The following is a 21,426-nucleotide window of genomic DNA, read 5'->3' as shown; positions in this document are numbered from 1 at the left end:
GTACTGGAAGATTTGACTTGAGTGAAGAGCACTAAAAACCATCCAGAATCTTACTCTGAACTTTTTTTTTATTATTTTTACTGCATTTGAAAGATTTTTCTATTGCTATTCAGTCTTACTTGAGATGATAAAAAGCAAAGTCACTTGATTCAAAGAGTTCACATAAACTAAATTCCTTTTAAGGCTTTTCACTGACTGCTGGCGTTAACGCAATGCTATTTTTGAGGCTGGTCTCATGATTTGAGTTGGGAAGCTCTTTCACCTTTGCAGCTTTCATCCTGAAATGAAGCTGGTGCAGGCAAGCCAGGGAATTCTGGTCAGAATCAGAGTTTATAGCCGTTACTAAAGACAAGTAGCTCTTGTGGAAATGGAGCAGAGAATTATTACTGTACTAAAAAACCCAGGAGTCATTACTTTTCCAAGGGTGGAAACTTTTTGAAGGCACTTGCCCAAGTGGAAACTGAAGAAGCCTGGCCAGTTGTGGTGGATCATAGGTGTAAATCAGCGGTTGGCAAGGGCAGTGTCTTTTATTTCCACCATCTCTCATGGGCTTGCTTCTAGCAAAGACAGCCTGTAGATGTGTAGTTCTGCCCCACGCATTTGTGCTCCCTGTACAGACCTTTTCTTGGCTCACTTTTGGCCTTTGCTGTTTCCAGAAGTTTTCATGGGTTTGATTTTTATTTGTGACATTCAGGAAAGGCAGAACCTGGGCACGAGCCGGGGGCAGTCGGCAGCAGATGCCCATCCTTGGCCTGGCTTTGAGCAGGCACAGGGGAGCGGCTGCGAATCTCTGGGCTCTGTTTACTCATTCCAGGCCACAGCTCAGGAAGGCACATCAAAAAGCCTGCTCCAAAAAGCTTCCCAGGACAGGCTGTTGTGCTGGAGCTCTGAAGTGCAAAAGAGAATTGCAATGTCTGACCCAAAGGGTCTGAGCACAACAGAGGATTTTTTTTATTTGGTTTCTGGTTGCAGTGCCTCCAAATTGGTTGGAGACTGAGCTTTATCATCCTTATTATCCCCAGTTTAAGACAGAAAATACCTTTTTGCATGCTTGAAGGTGAAAGCCCTTTGAGTTAATTAAATCTCTGAAGAAATGAGCCATGAGCTGGGCGGTGTCGCCAGCCCTTTGGCACCCCGAGCTGTGGCCGCCCCGGTGCTGTCAGCCTGTGGCCCAGGTAGCACCAGAGCCGTCGAGAAAATGGAGATTTTGAGCAACGTGCAGGAGGCTGGGCATGTACATCCAAGCCAGAAATAGCTGCTCTGACAAAGACTGACAGGTACACGCCATTCTCTTCATCTGGCACATGCTGTCTGCGATGCCGCAACGGGAGCTGGCAGCAGCTTTGCAGTGGTGGGTGGCGAACAAAGGCAGTGCTCAGAAATATTTTCCAGACAAAGTTAGAATTAAAAGCTTGGAGCTGATACAAAATAACAGTGATAAAGGTGGTTGTGGATGAAGGGAGTTGCTGGAAAGACACAACTAAACCAAAATTTGTAAAATGAGCCTTTTTCTCTTTTTGTGCTGAGTTCTTCCATGTTTGTCAGGCACGGGTTGCTTGTGATCTGCTTTGCCTGTCACTGGTGCACCAGCAGAGCTCAACCCTTTCTGAGCACAGGGCACACGATTCACTCTTGAGGTGAGATCACTTGATGACAGGGGAAAGATGATGTTGCTGGTCCATCTCAGCTGAGCGTGGTCCTTTGGCAGGGTGCTCACCTCTGAGCCAGCCTTTCCTTCACCTTTGGCTCCCCTCTGAAAGTTGGGGGTAGGTGGGGGAGGTAGCAAGGTGGGGGCCTTCTTGGTCTCTGTGGAGAGCTCACACAACCTGATGCTCTGCAGAGGCTGCTGCTGCTTCCCCATTTTTGGTTGCTGGAGTAGTCAGGGGGTTTTGCAGACTCCTTTGTCAGCTGCCTGCCATTGCTGCCTTGCACCCTCGCTTCCCCTGGTGGGTTTGTGCCTCTTGCTCTGTTTTCCTTCTTTTAAACGTTTGCTGGAGACAGAAGCAGTGACGGATGCTCAGGGCTGCTTTTCATCAGCCTGGGAAGGGATCAAAGCAATCCTTGCCTCCCATCTTGTTCCTTATCATGGAGTGGATGTCAGTCTGTCTGTCTGTCTGTCTGCCTTTGGTGACTTCAGACAGATAGCTGTGCTGGTCAGGGTGTCCTTCTGGGCCACCTCGCCGTGTCTCCTTGCTGCTCACAGCCCCACAGGTGGCCTCCCATGCTGGCATTTTGGATGCCTTCAGCTAAAAGAAGAGATAATTGTGAAGCAGCAGTGGTAAATGTCATACCTTCTGCTCCTCTAAGGGAGACGAAGCAGTGCAAACAAGTAGGCAAAGATCGTGCAGCCAATAAAGATCATTATGAGTAAGTACAGAAGTGGAAGATCAACCTATGTTGGCCTTGCCAACCGTTTTAGCTGCCAAAATGTAACAATTATGTTAAATACGTGGCTTTCCACGCAAACCACATTAAGCCTGTTGGTGGGTATACTGTATCCTAGGAGCTGATGAATCTGTTCCTTTGCCTCCTGGGGTGGGCACAGGTTAGCACCCCCACTTCAAATGTGACTCTGGCTTTTAGGAGTGCTTCTGCTTTGGCTTTTCCAGTCTGGACTAGTTCAAATGGAGTAGGAAGGAAGGCAGGCATGTTGCCATTTCCCCTGAGGACTCACGAACAGTTCTGTACTGTGCTCCTCTTCTGTGTGTTTCTAAGCTTGACTCTGATTTTGGTTTGGGGTTTTTGTAGCTCTTGGCAAACAGAAAAGTTTGGAGAGGGCAGGTCATGTTCTCCTTGTCAAGGTTCCTTGCTTTGTTTTGTCTTTATGTATTCAGGGATCATTATAAATTCCTTTCCTGAGAATCCTGTATCATACTGGTAACTGGTTAGCAATGGTGAAACTGGAGTGGTGTCCAGGGCTTCTGAGGCTGTATACAGAAGCACAAGTTTACCCTAAAGTACCTTTCTGCTTGCCCATGCTCTGCTAAACCTTTGGGCCATCAGTGGCCTGGGGATTTGTACACACAAACTTTATGCATCTGCATTTTTCACTGAAGCTTTGCTTTTTTCTGCTCACCCATGGTTGCATGGGCTCCAGGCCTTCAGCAACTCCAAAGCCAAAACAGCTCGCAGGGTCTTTTGGGGGACTGCTGGCAAAAGGTGTTATGATGGTATCAACACTGTGTTTAATTTATGGAAAAGAAGAGAGGTTAACACAGGAGAGACAGAAATCTGCTGTTCTCTTTGTAAGTGAAAGGTCATGTTACTGAGCACTGTGGGGTGGATTTGTGAAAAACGAGCTCCTGTTTGCCAGGAATTAGAATGAGTCTCTGATTTCTTTTTTTTTTTTTTTTTCCTAACATGCACCCCCCCCACTTGTGACCTTTAAAGATGCTGCACTTAGATTGATAAGCAGGCTGATGCTTTCAGCAACCCAATCCAGAATTTCTTTCTTGTAGAAAGACCATCTTTCAAAGACTGTGGGGATTGCTTCCCCAAGCCTAGAACGCCCCTGAGGGGAGAGGAGGGAGGGGTGGGGTGTCAGGACCCGAGTGGGCAGGCAGGCAAGCACCATTCCCCCCAGATGTGCTGCTGCACCCTGCAGATGTGCAGAGGAAGCTCCTGGTAGCCGGAGCCGGGCAGCAGCTGGAGGGCTGCCTTCTCCAGCTTGGCAGCCTCACTAAGAGGCTTCTGCTGTGTTGATTTTCCATTCCTAGAGTGCTTTTGGCACTGCAGTGGGGTGGTGGCTGGTGGCACCCTGGGTGTCTCAGTGCCTGCAGCAGAGCTCTCCCTGCTGCCTGCCCAGCAGCGCTCACTTGGTCTCTCCCTGTCCCAAGGTGTTTCTTTCAGGGTGGGTATTTCTTGCACAGAAAGAGGTGTTCTTCTGGCAAGGGCTCCTGTCACTGGAATTCCAGGAGAAACTGGAGGATGTGGCTTCTCTCCAAACTGTGCCCTAGACCATGTGACAGCAGTTAGTGTGGGTAACTTCCTCATGTTATTTTCTTTACTGTTAAGGGGGGGGGGAATGGTGATATGTGGCTGATTCTCAGGTTGTGGTTCTGAGACCATTTTGTGACCTGCTGAGCCAAGTTTGCAATGACATTCCTCTGTGATGCCTAAGCCCTCATCCGTGGTGTGGTTTTCTCTGTAGAACATCTTGGTCTGCCAGGATGAAGAGCTGGTGGGCTGCAGTGCCTCTGATTCCAACAAAGAGGAGGAGGTTTGCTGTGCTGTGCCACCCAACCTGCCCCAGTTTCAGCTCTGTCCAGGTGTTACCCTGACAGGCAGCTGCCCTCTGCAAGGTTTCACTGGCCTTCTGGTTTAAGATGCCTTCTCTAATCACTTGTCCTCTGTGGACAGAGAATATCTTTGCCTTTGAGCTTGGGCAAAACTTCTCGAATAGAGTTATTGAATTTCTTTCTAGAAGAAACCCAAAAGTGGTGAAGATGCATTTTGAGACCAGTGTGCTGGGTTCAGAGCGCTGGCTTTAGCTGAGGGGTGTACTGAAGTGTCATCCATCAAAGTGGCATTACGAGGGGTGACCCACGGGCACAATCTGTCCCTTTCCAAACTCTCAGGTTGGAAGCCGAGTGCCAGGGCTCAGGGCTTCGTGGCATTCCTCAGGAGCACTTGGAGACCTCACAAAGCAGCAGCCTCTCCAGAGCATCGTGCTGGGAACTGCGTTCCCAACCAATTACCAAACTGGTCTGCATGGGTAATGAGCCCTGGCTGTGGGAAGGGATGGCAGGAAGACAAAAGCAAAACTTTCAATGGAAGCTGCTAAAAGCTTTTAGCGTGAATAGAGAGGGGCTTGCTAATTGGGGTGGCTGTTTGAAATGTTCCCTCCAGCTCTGGTCGTGTGGCCCAGGCTCCAACCCGGAGGGAGGATGCTGTGACCAAGGGAAAGAGAGGCTGCAGCTCTTCTGGATTGTGTTGTTAATGATTTTTGGCAATGGTGATGAGGCATTTTTCAGAGCAGAAAAGAGTGCCAGGTCATTCTTTCAGTTGGGTGAGTCTCATCATAGCAAAAGGATCACACAGGGCTTTGGAAGGAGATTGGCTTTCCTCATTAGCTGTGACGGGGCAGGAGATGTCCTCCTGCTCCAGCCCTAAAACCTTATGATTTATGATGGTTTGTTTCATTCTGGTAATGCAACCCCAACTAAAATTCCATTCCTCAGCTGTCTGGGCTGCTCACGGTGGTCTCTGGGCACCAGGCAGAGGACAGTTCATCCCAACCAGAGAGCAGCACGTGGTTGCTGATCGGTTCCCAGGTGCCACACGTGGATGCCCACACTCCGGTGGGGCAGAGGATGAGCTACTCCCAAGCAACACGTGCGTGGTAGGAAAGCAGCATTTTCCTGGCAGAGGGAACTGAGACCATTGTGGGTGCTAAGCACGTGGTGTCTGTGTCACGGTGTTTTTCCACAAAACCCAAGCGTTTTCTCTCATCAGCCGAGCTCAGTAAATCCTGCTCCCAGGGTCGTTAATTTCCCAGTAATGAATTCCAGGGAGCTGTGGCAGGAGCTGTGCTGGCGCTGGGCACTTGTTGCAGAGTGGCTGCTGCTGAAGTCTGGGCGAGTTATTAACCTAACTTGGGAGGTGGAGCAAGGATTGCATGATTTATGATGCCTTCAAGCTGGAGTAACTCCCCCAGCTAACAGCTCACCTACCTTACTGCAGCCCTGGCAGCTTTAAAGAAAAACAACCCAAAGCAAAAGCAGAACCCAGCCTAGTGGCATTTCAGCCATTTTAAGGTTCAGAAGCAGCTTTAAAGGCAGATTGAGCCCGATGGTAATTGCAGCAACTTGTTAAAGAAATGCCCAGGACAAATTGTACTTCATGCCTTGTACAGTTCATTGACAGCAGTGCTATGGAAAGGTTGGAGGTTCTGGGTTTTAAGGAGGGGTATTTTTGAATAGACTTTACTATATATAACTATATATACTATATATAATTATATAACTTTACTATCCCTTTACCATAATTAAAGGGATTTTTATGAAGTGTTTTGAAATGCAAGTGAAGAAGGGAGGGAATTCCTTCTGCTCTCAGGTGCAAATGCAACTCATGAATAAAACAATCAATTGCTGGAAACTTAAATTTCCATGGCAATGTTGCTGAGTTACTCATCGTAGTGTATTTTCTTCAAAAATTACTCTCTTTAAAAAAAAATATCTTGTCTTTGACATGCTGAGTCCTAGAAGGCCCATCTTACACTTCTTAAAAGTTGGCAAAACTGAGCATTTCTTCAAGCTGCTGGGGCTTGAGAAAGGGCGGTGAGAAATGTGTTGAATTTCAGTTGTTCTTTCAAGAAAAGATGAGTTGCTTTTGAGCACATAGTTGTCACATGGAGGAACTTGGTCACTAATTGTGTCAGTTCTCTAATCCTGGCTAAAAGTAGTAAACCCAGCCATGGAGCTGGTATGGCCAGAGCTGGGTTTTTTTTTGAGGTTGCTCTATAATCCTGGCTGCACTGAGGCTGTCTGCAGGGAGCATGGGCTTTGTTTAATTCCAATAAACATCGAGGTAATGCTGGCTTTGCTCTGGTCCTGGGTACAGCTGGTCCTTCACATCCCCAGCAGTGCACAAGCAGCTAGCAAGGTATCCAGCCTCTAGGATGTTTTCCTTGCATTTCAGTGCTCGCACAGGTGGGCTGGGTTTATTGGAATTGCACTGACTCTGTGCTCAAGGTAATTAATTCCCTTTTCTGGGCTGTGGGGAAGGTTGGTTATAATTTCCTGCATTCTTTTATCAGAAGGCCACGGGAGAAACTCAGGATAGCAAGCAGATAGCACCACTGCATCCATGCATTTTAAACTCAGTCTTGAGCAGTTAAGAAGATGGATTTTTAGTGGAGTGGTCTCTGTATTTCCACCCAGTTTAAAACAAGGTGACCTGGAAGGGTGGTGCTAGGATATAGCATCTGTTTCCAGATGCCTGGCTGTGCTCCTAGCTGTAAATCTGTACCCTCCTTCTCTCTCAGGCCAGTGGGCTGGAGGGCAGGAGCTCGATCTGTGAGTTCTCATGCTGCAGGGTGGGCAGGAGAAGGATTTCTGGGTACAGATTTATCCTGACCAAGTGTTTTTCATCTCTCATGCCTGGTCTGGGATCTTGGAAAGCTGGCAGATGAGCAGCACAGAGCACTTGTCCTCCTGCCTGTGTGGATACACCCCTTCCCATGAATGCAGCCAAGGGCTTTCCACAACCACGGGAAAACACTGCCATGAGGGGTGGAAAAAAATCCCCTGAGAACAGGATGGCAAAAAAATTAGGGGAAGAATAAGTTTCCTGGATTTTTTTCCACTGATGTTGTTGTTGTTTTCCCAAAGATGGTAAGCACCTGGTCCCCTCTGATACTTCCTTTGCTCTGGGGCTGTCGCTGCCCATGGGTTGTGCTCCCATCAGGAATGAGGTGGTCTGAAGATGGGCACCCATGTAAGCAAAATGGCTGAGCTGTCAATTGCTGGAGCTCTGGCCAAAGCCTGGTTTAATCCCAGGGTCTGTGGATTGCAGTAAGGGCTGGAAACAGGTTCCCATGGCTGCCAGGGAGATGGCTGAGCAAGGAGAGGGCTGCGTTGCTGCTGCTGCAGGGTCAGAGTGCCAGGAGATCTGGGCAGGAGGAGAAGGAGAACTTCTCCACTTACAAATGCTCCTTCTCACCGCTATAGAAAGGGGGAATGAATTAATTCTTGCAGAAACATTCTGCATACACTCCTTGCTGCTTCAGGGTTTGTACAACAGCATAGTTTTTTAATGATGGGCAATGATGAAACAACATTTTCAGATGTGGTGGAGTTTTGCTGGTTTGGGGTGTGGTGATTTGTGGTTTTTTGGTTTTTTGTTTTTTGGTTTTTTGGTTTGTTTTTTTTTTTTTTGCTTGTTTGTTTTGGGGGTTTTGTGTGTGTTTTTCCCTTTCTTCTGTCTAAAACTGCCAAGTCGGAGCTCAGCATAGTTTACAGTCAACTGGGTGCCTGCGATCCGCATTGATGGAGCTGGTACCTGCTGGTGTTTACTGTGTGAATATCAAGGAGGAGCAGTAAATTGAAAATTGCTTCTAATGGGCTCAGTTTGCATGTTTTAATGCTTCTCAGGAGAAAATAAGAAATGTTGAGATTTGAAAACAGAGCAGGCACAGCAGTGTCTGGTAACGAGCTTCACGTGTGTTTTTCTGTCTTTACTGTTTGCATCCCTTCTGTGGCAGCTTAAACTCCCCCTCAGACAGAAAGCAGAGGCAAAAATGGCATTTTACCTTAAACTGTCTATGTGCTGCAGCCTGATGTGCCATGGAGCTGGGACAGTCACACTGTCTCCAGGGTCGAGGCAGTGGTATGATCCTGCCTGAGGCAGTGGCAACCATGGCACCACCAAAAATAAGGGCCATGGGCTTGGGTTTGCCATCGTGCTGGCAGCCAGGAGCTGGAGGGGCCGGAAAAGCAGAAGGTGTGAAAATAAAACAGGATCCTAATGAGCAAAACAAAACCTGCTGGTTCCTGCTGCCACTCACCCCAGTGCAGTGAATGGTTTCTGCCCCTTATCTGGGCAGCAGGGGTGCCCTGGAGACCGTGGTTGAAGTCTCATGAGGCTGCTCACCCTGCCCCGGGATCTGGGGCTTCTCCTGCAGCCCCTGCACTTATCTATCCCCCATCCTGCTGGGGATGGGAACGTGTCAGGAAATTCAGGTTTTAGCCAAAGGGATGGAAATCTGAAATGTGAGGGCTCTTCTTGCTGCGACTTTGCCTCGGAGCACGCTGCTTCAAAGACAGCAGAGAATGAAAGCACTCGCTGTAGCTGTCTCGTTCTTTCTTGAGGCAGTGTTTTGATAAATGTTGATGAGTTTAACTGTAAAACTAAATGACATTTATAGCACGATGTACGCTTTACCCATTGCTTAATTATATCTAATGGTGTTGCATGGAGAAGGCGTTTACCATTTTCCTTTTGTTTAAATGACAATACAAACCTCAAGGCCTATGGGTTTTTGCACAAAGATGAAGACTTAATTAAAAACTAACTTTAAGAAATAAGTGATAAAATTCATGATAAGAGAGGAGTGCTTTGAATTCAGAGGTGCTGGGCTGCGGGAGCTCCAGCTGCTTTGCAGAGCTGGGCAAGCGGGCAGCTTGACCTGTGTTTCCCTCTCCCCTCCTGGCTGCTGGGTTTGAGCAGGACCACATCCAAAGGTGTTTCCTTTCTCGTTATTTCTGTTTCTTTTCTGTTCTCCTGGCTGTAACTCCCGAGGCAGCAAGGGGGATTGGGCTAACTCAGTTGATCAAATCGTGGCTTTGTTGCCGTGTGCCATGCAGGGTTTCTTTTCCCTTCCTTCCAGCTTTGCCTGTTAGCCAGCAAACAGACACAGCTTCTCTATTGAAAACCAGGCATGAAGAATGGGTATGGATCAAGCAAGCTGCATCTTTAAAAATAAACACTGGCTCAGAGCTTTGTACCTTCCTCTCAGCTGGCAAAGCACTGACAGCAGGCAGTAATGTGTGCAGGAGCATCTGCCCTTTCTCTTCTTTTCATGGATTTAGTCAAAGCAAATCCCATAAATGAAGAGGGGGAAAAAAACACAGAACTGGGTTTTATTTCCCCTTGCCTGGGAAAACTCTGGGTGGATGCTGAAAGGGGGGGCAGCAGAGTCTGCAGTGAGTAGATTAATGTGTAAAGACATTAGCATTGGTCTTTTACTAACATTTATAAACCTGATGTGTGGCAGATTGAGGGCTGCTTCCACATTTTTTTCTTCCTCTTCTGTAAAATAATAAATACTGTAAAATATCTCTCAGAACTGCCTTTATCGGGGGATGAATCAGGACAGTTGGTGATGCAAGAGACTTAAAACTTAAAAATATGTTGCCCTTTAGGCGAGCATTCATCATTGTGTCTGATCTGGGATGGAGACTAAAGGCTTTTATTGTCACATAGCTTTTCATCTTTCCTGGAAGTAAGAACTGGGAGGAGTTCTCCCTTTGGTGCTGTGGAGGGTTTCTCCTCCTTGTTTTTATCGGGGGGTGCCTTACCCTTGAGGATGGTGGCTGTCATTCCCCCTTTCACAAAAAAGAGTCTGTCCCTCTTCTCCTCCAAGAAGACAAGAATAGGGGACAGTTCTTTCAAGAGCTTCCCAATCCCCAGTGGTGACATGGACATGTGCATTCCCCTGGGGACTGGGATCATTGGCTCTTCTCTCAGGGCTGCATTAATCCCATCAGCAGGGATAGAGTTTGATGGGTTGTTCCACAGAGAGGTAGTTTAGATGAATGTTTTGCCACTCTCCTTTGATGTAACAGTAAACACTGGATAAAAGTTCTGTGGGTGTTTTCTCAAAGGCTTACAAATTACTTGTGTGCATAATGCAGAGGTACAGTGTAGTCATTTAGAGCTGGCTGAAAGCTGCTTCAGCTAAAGAATGAGAGTTGGCCAGAATAACCCAAGAAAAGTACTGTATTCCAATTTATTATCTAATATCCCATTGTGCTTCAGGACATTTTATCCAGGGCTGCACACTGGTTATTAGTTTTGTCATTTACTTCTTGCCTGTTGCAGTGGCAGCACTGAAGATTTCAGAACAGCTTGAACTTACATGTGCAGGCAGTTAAGGGAAGATCCTTTCCTTAGGAAAGAAATCAGGCATATGTTGATCAAAATTCATCTTGGGTGCTTTATGGAAATAAAGATTTCTTGGGTTTCAAAGAGATTATTAAGCTGCATATTGTGACAGATGCTACTGACAAAAAAAAAAAAAAAAAAAAAAAAAGGTAAAAAATCTGCAAGGAATGGGTTTCAGGTATGGATGTAAGACATATCTGCTCATTAGAGTAAAATGAAACCCATCATCTGCCTCAAAACAGTTTTCCTTGTTCTTGGAATACCCTATCATTCTGACTAATCTGTATTGGGTGTTTTGGGGGCTATGGGTGCTGTGCCTTGAGCAGGTGCCATGTGTCTGAGAAAGCAGCATGTGACAAACCTGGCCAGGATGGCAATTTCACGCCCAAAACCCCATGGAGATCCCTCAGGGCTTTGGGACACATCCCCCTGTGTCTCTTCTCCAGCTCCAGCCCCCAGTTTCTGCCAGCAGTGGTGCAGGTTTGGCGGCTGCCAGGAGGGATGGAGAGGAGGAGCAGGTGGGTAAATTTCCCCCAAAGACATGCTTGCCAGTTCCCAGTGTGACCAGTGCCACGCTCAATCTGAAGCAGGTGGCTGCTGCCAGCCCTTACAGTGCAGGAATAGAGGTGACAGTGGAGGTGACAAACCTGCAAACACGTAAATTGTCTCCTTGCCTGGTTGGGGTTTCGGCACAGTGTCAGCCCCCTGTGGCAGGCAGAAAGGCATGTCAGCAGCAGGTGCTGGGAAATGATGTTGTTCTGATAATGTAAATGTACTGAGCACACTCCTCAGCTGTAGAAACTGAATATTTCATCAATGCTGCCCCCTCTTACCTGCAGCAACCTGCTGTAGATCAGACTGGAGCTCCTAATGGAACAAGTCATAACAGAGAGAGGAAATTCCACATGTGTTTTACACTGCGGCTTAATCAAGGTCTCCTGCCTTAGATCTGGGCTGTGCGTGTCCTTGGCAGCACTGTAGCTGGGAGATAAAATGCAGATAAGGAATTCTGTATTAGGGCGACATTAATAATAAATGAGTGTTGATCCTAACTGAGTATTATTTAAACACACAGAATGGAGGCAGCAGTCTGCTGGGACCGTCTTGTGTTGTCAAAACGCTGGTGCTGCTTCCCAGCAGCTGCTCTGGTGGGCAGTCTGGAGTGATGGGCTTTAGGCAGTGGTGAGGGCTTGAAGTGCCATGTGAGTGTAGGGAGGAACCTGAGTGGAAGGACCCCCGGTGTAATGAACCCTCCTGCACTTCTGCTCCCCACTCTGCACTCCCCTCTTTTCCCTTGTGGAGTCACTCAGGTGGCTGCCTTCTGCCTCCCTTGCTCAAACCCTTCCCCAGAAAGATCTGCCCTGTCTCCTGTGAGCAGCAGCTGAGGAGCACTGCTCATTGGTGTCCCTTGGACGATGGTCTGAGAAACTTCTGACCTTATGAGAGCAAGACAGCCCTTAGTAAGTGACCTTTTCTTGTCTTGCAATGGACTGTCAACTTCCACAACAAGTGCAAGAGAAACTGCTTCTGTTTCTTGAAAGCTGTGGAAAGTTAGTGTAACTGGGTATCCTTACCTAGATACACGGATATATAAACAAACCACCTAGATGGGTGGATATATAGCTACATTTTTTAAGAATTTTCAAATGGGATAAGAAATCAGTTCTAAACCAGGAAAACCACAGCACACAGCTTTCCAGCTCTGCCAGGGAAGCAAAAAAGTGCTTGAAGGCATCAAAAGCTCTATTGTGGTGAGCGTGACTGGCAGCATCCCTCCTTCAGGCAGCCCAAACCCAGGAACTTGAAATGTGGTGGAGTCTGAAAGACTAAATTTCTGGCAACTGTTACAAATTGCTCTCTGTCAACCGGTTTGGTTAAAAAATGGGGGATAAAAAGCTGAGATTTGCAGAATAGGCTTTGTTGCAAAAAGCAATGCTAACGCTATGAGCTGTGCCAAATTCTTCCCCACCCAGTTCCCGGGAGCCTCGTTTGCCACGTCCCCCCAGTCAGTGATGGATGTGCTCAGTATTGATCCTCAGCACCCGCCGACAGTGACCTTTGAGGGGACAGACAACATATGGCCATGGAATTTTATCTATCACTGGCTGGGTAATAGAAAGACAAGGCTGACACCTAATCCCAGCAGAGGTGACAGATCATAAATCTGCACTGAGGTGGTTACTGGTGATGGCAGGACAGGAGGGGATGTGTGGTGATGGGCATCAGGAAGTCAGGATGTGCTTGAGACTGAAAAACCTTTTGGCCAAAAGTGCCAAGGTGTTTCTTGTGAGGATCAATGTTTTCCTACAAGTACGTGCTTTTCAGCCCTACTTTCCAGAGCCAGCCCTTCCTTGGCCAGAGCAGCCCCTCCTCCTGCTGGAAGTTGTGTTGGGTGCTCGCACGTGTGCCTGTGTTCTGCAGGCAGCCTCATCTGAAATTGTTATCATTCTTTTGCTCGTGAAAAGATGTCATGAAATTAACTCCATAAAAAGCAACTGCCTCTTCTTGCCAGCACAATTAGAGTGGATTGTCCATTCTTCTCAAAAGTTCAAGTGTGACAATTGTCGCCTTTTCAAACGGGCTCTCCAGGCACCAGGAGCAGATGCAGGGAGCTCCAGCACAGCATTATTGAGCCCCTTCTCCCTCCTCAGAGCAAATCTGCAGAGAAATTAAATGGCGATTTGATTTTCTTCTTGTTGCTGTGGCTGATCACAGTAGAAAGTCTGCTTGGTCTCTGCAATCTTCCCAAAAGAGGGGTTGGAGTGTTCCTTTCGAGGGGACACTGTATGCATGAGGGATGGAGAGAGCATGGGAACTGCTCAGTGGAGAGAAGGATCACCAAAGCTTTCAGAGTAGGTGGTTTGTGAGGTGTTTATAAAACTTGCTTGCTGTTTATCTTGGCTCTGGCTGGTTATTTAACCACCTCGCTCCTGTCAGGCAGCTGAAATGGAGAGATGAGTTCTGACAGTCAGATTGCATTAATTCTGTGGACTGAGCTCTGTGTCGTCTTTTCTTCAAGCGCAGGAACAGTTTGTGTATCTGTGTGGGTTGTTTCCTTTGACTCAATTTATTAAGAGGCTTTTTGTTTAAGTTTTCAGGCTTACCTTGTTCAGGAAACATGAAAATCACTCCTTCTTGGAAGATGCCTGTGTTGGGATCCTGCAGTCAGTACCCGCAGTGCCGCTGCTCCTGATAGGTGCCTGGGGTTCAGGTTTTCTCAGAAACTGAAGAATTGCGGTCACAAGCACGGATTTCTAATCTTTCCTTCTTTTCTCCCTGATGCCTCACTCTATCCCAGCAAGCTATAACTGGAGAGAGAATTGATTTTAGATGTGAGTGCTGCAGATGAGCCAGGGTCCCTGGGCTGTGTCCAGCTAAGAGGAACTTGTTTGAAACACAATTTACCTGTGTGTCTGTCCTTGCAGCCTTACCAGCAAAGACTGCAGTGGTTTAAGTGCAGAAAATTAATTGTGTAGGTTCCAGCCAAAGCTGTTCCTCAGATGGTGCATCCCTCCGCTGTACTCCCCCTTCCAGTGGGTGTGAAATGGACTTTTTTGCACTGCATGGAGAGATTCAGTGAATGAGGCCAGAAATTTGCTCTGGGTAATGCAGTAAACACATCTGCTGCCTTCATTTGGGGTTGAACCTCTATGCCTTTGGGAGAGGATTTGTACTTTGTGTTAGTTACACTTAGCAGCAGGAAACTCTTGCCCAGAACAGGAGTGATGCATGGGGTGTTTATAGTCCAGCTAATACATTAAAATCTGTCCCCTAGAATTGAATTTTTATTGGCCCACTTGTGTACAGCCCACCCTCCAAGTGTTGCTCAGTGGCAGGAGGTAGAAATTTGGTTTCAGTAGCATCTTTCCCTGTCTTCTTTCAGCTTCTGTGAATCTCTTTTGGGTCCATAAACTTCATTTCTATCTCCTCCAAAGTCTTTCCTTTTCTGTAACACGTGTTGCAGTGCTCAAGGGTGTCTGCTCCAGTGTTCCTCAAAATACGTATCTACTGCTGGTAAATATTTACTGAGAAACTTCCTGAAAGGTTGATGTGGAGGTGGGCCTAAAGAGTTCTCCCTTCACCTTGCCCTTTTCTTGCATTTGGAGTTTGTAATCGCTGCTGCTGACAGAGCTGACTCTTGTCTTGGGCAGGGGGAGCAGGGATGCAGATGGATACCCACAAGCCTTACCCTGCACGGTCTGGTGCTTTCGGTTGAGCAAGCAAATTGAGGTCAGCAGAGCAAGAGGAGCTTTGCAGACAAGGGCTGGATTAGGTGCCCTGTGATTTGGAATAAATACGCAGAGTCCGTGAGGCTGGAGCTGCTGCAGGGCTGCTCCAGGCTGTGGGTTCCCATGTCCTCATGTGCACCCTGAGCCCTGGGGAGAAGGAATGCCAGCTCAAGAGGGAGCCTGATGCCAGCCTGGACCAGGAGCTTGGACTTCTAAAGCCATCAGTCAGTGGGCTTAATGTAGCAGCATCCTGGTGTGAAAAGCTTCAGTGGCTTGAACTTCAAATAATTTATTTCTAAATTACTTCTACTGTAAGTCTTATTAATTCAAATAGGCTTCTAAGCCGATTTAAAACTCAGTAAATGCAAGGAACAGTTTAATGAATTGAAAATAGGATTGAGTCTTTTAAAGTAAATGTAAAAAAATATGCTAGCAATAATTGCTTAGATGGAAATCGAATCTTAATAGCTTTGTTAATGATTTGTAGTGAATATTGCGTTTATGAGAACATATCAAGCAGATCCTCGTGCAAGAACCTTGTTTTGAATGGGTTAGATAAATTTATTCCCCAGAAGCTGTGAGTAACGTTGAACATTTTGTGTGGCACCAGGACCAAGTGTGACTGGTGATGGGACTCAGCATGGCTCTCCTCAGCCCTAGGGACTCTTCTCACCTCTTGCAAGGGGCCTGGGGACCCTTCTGTGCTGCAGGTGTGATCCTGTCTGATAACAGCTCTGCATGGTGCTGCCTAAAGCTCCTCAGTCTGGAGAAATGAAACTTGCAGTGAGGGCAGAGAAACGTGCCCTGACTTCCCCTGGGTGCCATCCGGCACGGGGAGGTGTCTGACGAGTTCTCAGCCTCTTTCCTTCCAAACGACACAGGCTTTTTGTCAAACGTTTCTTCCCAAGGCACGCCAAATAATTAACGCAAGTCAGAAAGAAAGAAAAAAAACTGAGCGAATGCAAGAGGAGAGGAAATCGTGCCCAGATTTACTGTGTGTGAACCGTAGTGACATCTTGCATGTTTGCCATTTCCATGGCTAACTCAGAGGCTGGACTGTCTCCCCCCAGGTCTCAGTGCTGTCCATCAGCAGACGCCTTCTCCTGGCCACCAGCCCTTGGCTGGGTGCCTGGCTACCTCCACTTCATTTGGCACACTGGCAACCGGAGTTTCAAATTTTCTCCCACTTTGCTTTGCCTCCTGGTCCAGAACGCCCACCTGGTTTGGAAGCAGAGCAAAGTCGTTACCAGGGGGACTCTAATTAGCGTTCCCCTGGGTGGTGTCCCTGCTCCTGCCGTGGCTCCACACTTCTCCAGCTTGCTTCCCAACCCGAGGACACTCGGTACTTATGGAGAAATTGAAATGCAACACACTGCTCTCAAATTCCCATCCTCTGCATTCTTTAACACATGAAGCGAATTTCTCAGCGTGCATGTGATGTAATGATTCGATTCATTAGGAGGAGAGTTTTCGAGGTGATGACCTGTAAATGATTACAAGGCTCCCACAGCATAATTGCATAAAATTCTTTTTTTCCTGCCTCTGGACATTAATAGTGCCTACTGATTACCCAGAGTGAGTAAAAACCAGTTCCCTAAAGTCTATCTGCTCGAGTCAAAGGATAAATGCTTCTTACAGTGAATTGTTCTTTCAAGGTAATTTAACAAAATTCATCAGTTGAGAGGGGAAGCGAATTCCTGCCATTTCCATACATCTGGTGTGGAAGTTGCTCCCCTGAGGCTGGTGTGAGTATTAAAGCATGGAGCAGTGTCTGGCACGTGGGGAGATCTTTCCCTCGGGCCTTCGGTCACGCTTTAAAATTCAGTGGACAGAAAGTGCTGGGGTGGAAGGGTTGCTCTGCCATCCAAAGCGTGTCCTGTCAGGAGGGCACACAGTGGTGGCTGTACACTTAGCTGTTTGGAAGGGAAGATCTGTGTTTGTATCACTGGTGTTGCTGCTTTGAGTGTGTTGTGAATTTTTTGGGTGGGCATGATTGGGTCTGTGCTGCACACAGCAGTGGTGGAGCTTCCCAATGCTGTCTCTGATGGTGCTGTCGCTTCTTTGTCCTCTCTTCCAGGTGATGGTCAGAACTTGGTTACTGAAGACGTGACGGTGGTGGAGGGAGAGGTGGCCACCATCAGCTGCCGGGTCAAGAACAGCGACGACTCGGTGATCCAGCTCCTGAACCCCAACAGACAAACAATTTATTTCAGGGATTTCAGACGTAAGTGTCATCTTCCTTTGTTTGATAACAACTTTTCCTGCGCCTGGCTTGCACTCGGGAGAAAGTGTTTGCTGAGATCTCTTCTTTTAATGTAATGCTAGACAGCTGAAGTTTAGTCAATTCTTCAGAGGGTAGATGAGACAGGCAATCATAATCTTTCTCCTTAATGGAAATCTTGATGGTCCCCTCTAAAAGTCAGACCGTCGCACTTTGCAATAGGAATTGATTGTAGTAATTCAGGGTGAATTGCAATTGAGTGCCAAGTATTTAGCTGACACAAACAAATTGAACAGGGCAATGCCAAGACAGCACAGTGTTCTCAGAGGTAATCTGTTTGGGTCGCAGAATGAGAATTTTGAGACAATCTGTGCTGTTTTATATCCAAACCAAAACCTCCCATCGCCACAGTGTCCAGAGAACAGGTCTGAAGTTGTTCCCTGTTGTGACAGTGCCTCAGAGCATGGTCGCTGCGGGCGGTGCTATAAACTGGCTATAAAGTAGGGTCTTTATGGCAATGTAGCCTCAAAGATAAGTAGCTGGATGGAAGCTGCTTCTCTGGATGCTGCTGCCATTTTTAGAGACCTTTGACTTTGCTGTGTGGTGAGCAGGGACCCCACATCTCTCCTGGCAGTCACTGAGGGTGTCCTTGCTTTGCAGCGCTGAAGGACAGCAGGTTCCAGCTGGTGAACTTCTCCAACAGTGAGCTCCGAGTCTCCTTGACGAACGTCTCCATTTCTGATGAGGGAAGGTACTTCTGCCAGCTCTACACTGATCCCCCCCAGGAAATTTATACCACAATTACGGTGCTTGGTAAGGACCGGACGGGTGCTTGCGGTGAACTCGGAGATGGGATGGGGCTGGTGGGATTGGGCCAGCACGACACTGGCAGAGCTACAGCCACCCAGGAAAAGGGTGTTCTCTTGGAAAGGCTGCGAGGTTTTCCTGCCCTTTGTGGAGTGGGGTTGAACACCAGCCTCCCTTTGCAGACAGGATGAGTTGTTTGTGATGTTTGTGTTCTGTAGGAGTATCCAAGTGGATCCTTGGGCTTTTCAGGACCTGTCTGGACCTGCTGACAACCTGGGAGGGGCAGATCTGTGCAGGCCAAGGCTCTCCCTCCTGGCTTGCCCTGAGTGAGGGTGGGCATGGCTCTTGGGCAGAGAGGGGATGAGCTGCAGCAGTCCTGTCTCCTTCTGTGAAGTCACAGAAATGTCAGCCAGGAAGGGAGAGCTGTAGAAAATGTCTTTCAGTAATTACCTGCTGCGCAGGGGGAGGAAGAATGAAGTGAATGCCTGGGCTGGTGGCAGAGCTGCTCAGGTTAGGAATTCTGTGTTGTCAGTAACCGGGCTGCTGTGGTCACACGCTGCAGCTTTGCTTTGGGCTCGTGGGAATGGAAGAGATTGCATTGTCCTGATGAACGACAGCATCTCTGCCCATCGATGATGTCCCTTAGGGGCAGGTATTACTAACAGCATCCTCGATGTGAGGGTGTGCCAGTGTTTGTCCCTTGGCTCACATCTTTGGAGCAATCTCGAGCTCAGCTAATGAAAAGTGATCGCTTCCTATTCATCTGAGTAAAAATTTGTTTCCCACGTAGAAGAATGTAAGGTCTCTCATCTGACACCATAAGCTTGCTCACTGCTTGGGAATGGCTGTTAGCAGAGTTGGAGTTGCTCTGCTCCTCCCCAGCTCCTGCCTTTGCCCCCTCGGGCTGTGCAGGGCTGCCAAGCACCAACATCCATTGCAAGAGCAATGCCACTGCCAATAGCAGCAGCTCAGGCTATTAGAGCTGCTTCTGCAGATTAGCAGTGCCTTTTAAGGCTCTATTAATAGGAGAACCTGCATCAGAGGGTGACTTAATGTAAGATTTCACTCCCTGATTAGTTTAAATCTTCCTCCTTTCATTTAATGAGATTTGGTTCTTGGGTTTTTCAACGTTGTTTAAATAATGTTTATAAGCAGTTGTACTCCAGCTATTACATTTATCAACATCTTCAAAGTCTTAGCACTCTTTCCAGGATTCACAGGAGTAGGAAGCTCTCTTGCAGCTCTTCTCTCTAATCATATGCACACAAAAATACTTTGTTGGATTTCATTTCACTGCTGACAATGCTAAGAGGCTGTTTGAAATAATAGTCCTTCCCTCTCTCACCTCTGAGCCAGCGCTCCCTGTCTATCATGGGAGACAAAATGCAGTTTCTTGTTAGGTTTTCTTTTTTAAAAATGTGGCTTGTGCTTCAGAATTCCCAGGAAAGTCTGCTTTCTTCCCTCAATTCTTTTGGAGAAGGACTGGCATCATGGGCTGTGTTTGCCTACCTCTCCCCAGGTGGTTCCTCTCCACCTTCATCACATCCTCCAGCCAAACCTGAGTTCCTGGAGCAGGCAGCAAGGATTAGGAGACTAAGGAGGAGGCTGTTTATCTTAGGCAGCATTTGTACCAAGGGATAGGGCCAAGGATAACATATCTTCCCTGTTATTGACTCCCTCATTAGAAGAACAAATGAGCCAGGGTGGGGGAGCACCAGGAGCATATTCTCCACCACAGATCTTGTCATCGCTCAGACTTTGATGTATCTCCAGTTCTTTCAAAGAGCACTTTTGCTGATGGGCATCTAATGATCCTGGTGTTGGGGAGCAGAACTGAGTTTTGAGTTGTTCTTCTTTGTAGTCGCTGTTTGGAGAGAGCTTCACTCATGCCTGCTTCCCCCAGCTCTACCGCGTGCTTCAATGTCTTCTGTGACACGATATGTAGATTTATTCATGCTTAATTGGAGCATGTGAAAATCTCAAATATGTAGCCCATTCTGTTCTTTTTAGAGAAGAGCCACAAGTGACTAATTAGTCCATTTGATCATCTGGATGGTATTTATACATATTTGTTCTTCATTAGCTCAGAAGCGTGTTAGTCACATTTGAACTATGCAGTTGCTTAATCATGGGGATCAGAGCAAAGTTGAATTCCTGCTGGAAGTTCAGGGTTTCTTCTGGAACTGTGGGTCTGTGCTACATGAGCTCTCAGTGTTCCCTTTTTCTTAGTTTTTGCCTCACCAGCTCTATGGGTGCTTCCATGGGGCAGAGGTTCCTTGTTGCTGTGTTGTCTTTTTTTAGCCTGATGACTACATCTCTGGGTTGTGCTGCAGCGGTGCTGATCCCTCTGAAGTTCTCACCTGTTTCTGAGTGTTCCTGGGTTATTTTTCGAGAATCGTCTTCTAGTCTTGTGTTTCATAAGATGTGGGTGGGGGGAGGTGGCAAATTGCCACCCCAAAGTGATTGGGGTATGATGGAGGGCTGGCTCCCTCCTCTCTTGGGAGGGCTTTGTGTTTGGTTTGGGTGGTTTGATGGGGACCCAGTGTCGTTCCCAAGGTGACAGCATCCCATGCTGGGCTTGTGCTGGGTGGCTTTCTGAGTGTCTTAACTGAGTGTGATGTTTGCTGGCCCGCTTCCACTCCTTACGGCAGGGGCTTGAAGCTGAACAGCAGGAGAGAGAAATTGCCTTGCGAGGTTAGAGGCATGGTAAGTAATGCACTTCCAAATGTCAGCTTCTGTGTTTCCTCTCCTTGTCAGAAGAAGTCAAGAAATGTGCACAGAGTCAAGCTGTATTTTTAACTCGCAATACACACAGTCGAGTAGTGCGGAAGAGTAGAGCTCTTCCCTGGAATGGTGCCTGCCTGGCAGAGAGAGAGCAGAAAGCTACACATTGGATAAGTAATAATTTGTGAAACGACAATGATTATGAGGTGGAGAGTGAAAGTGCTCGCTCTGATTACTGTGAAACCGCCTATCAAAGGATTTGATCGATTGAAAGATCAAACAAATGCTGCTGGCTGCTTTCCTTCCGTGGATTTTATGGGTTTTCCTAAAGCTTTTGTCTTACATTAGTGATCAAAAATGTTTTCTGTTTTTTGTTTTTTCATCAATTACATGTTGTGTTGTCTTTCTCATTTTAGTCCCACCACGCAATTTGGTGATCGATATCCAGAAAGAAACTGCTGTGGAGGGAGAAGAGATAGAACTGAACTGCACTGCCATGGCCAGCAGACCAGCCACCAACATCAGATGGTTCAAAGGAAACAAGGAGCTAACTGGTAGACATACTCTCATTCACTTGCTTTTTTCAGAGAGCTGAAATGATTTATGTAATGCTGGATATTTGTTCTCTGTTGCCAGTATTGAAAGAAAAAAAAAAAAAAAAGCAAGAAAAAGAACAAAAAAAAAAGTAGAATGAGCGGCTTTGAATACTGTCTCAGGAACAAAAGAGTATGTGGGCAGGCAGATTATTCTCTAACACAGAAGACCTGAACTCCATTTTGTCCTCTACCTACCTGCCAGACTCAAGTGCAGGGATTTGGCATCTCTCTCTGGCTGCCCATG

The 21,426-nt window shown here is 47.2% G+C and overlaps 1 protein-coding gene across 8 annotated transcripts in view; it reads left to right on the top strand.

Moving 5' to 3' along the window:
• The window catches only part of CADM1 (cell adhesion molecule 1), a 119,352-nt gene that overhangs the window by 62,466 nt on the left and 35,460 nt on the right, over positions 1 to 21,426 (top strand). For all 8 annotated transcript variants that reach the window (XM_071769086.1, XM_071769080.1, XM_071769088.1 and 5 more), the window contains 3 exons: positions 16,912 to 17,058; positions 17,716 to 17,868; positions 21,003 to 21,140. In XM_071769086.1, coding sequence (XP_071625187.1) covers positions 16,912 to 17,058; positions 17,716 to 17,868; positions 21,003 to 21,140 — 438 coding nt within the window. The remainder of the gene's footprint in view (positions 1 to 16,911; positions 17,059 to 17,715; positions 17,869 to 21,002; positions 21,141 to 21,426) is intronic.

The sequence above is a fragment of the Heliangelus exortis genome, chromosome 26 (genome assembly GCF_036169615.1).
Source record: "Heliangelus exortis chromosome 26, bHelExo1.hap1, whole genome shotgun sequence".
In the NCBI taxonomy this organism is placed as follows: domain Eukaryota; kingdom Metazoa; phylum Chordata; class Aves; order Apodiformes; family Trochilidae; genus Heliangelus; species Heliangelus exortis.
The sequence above is the reverse complement of the archived record's forward strand: the minus strand, read 5'-3'. Positions and strand labels throughout refer to the sequence as shown.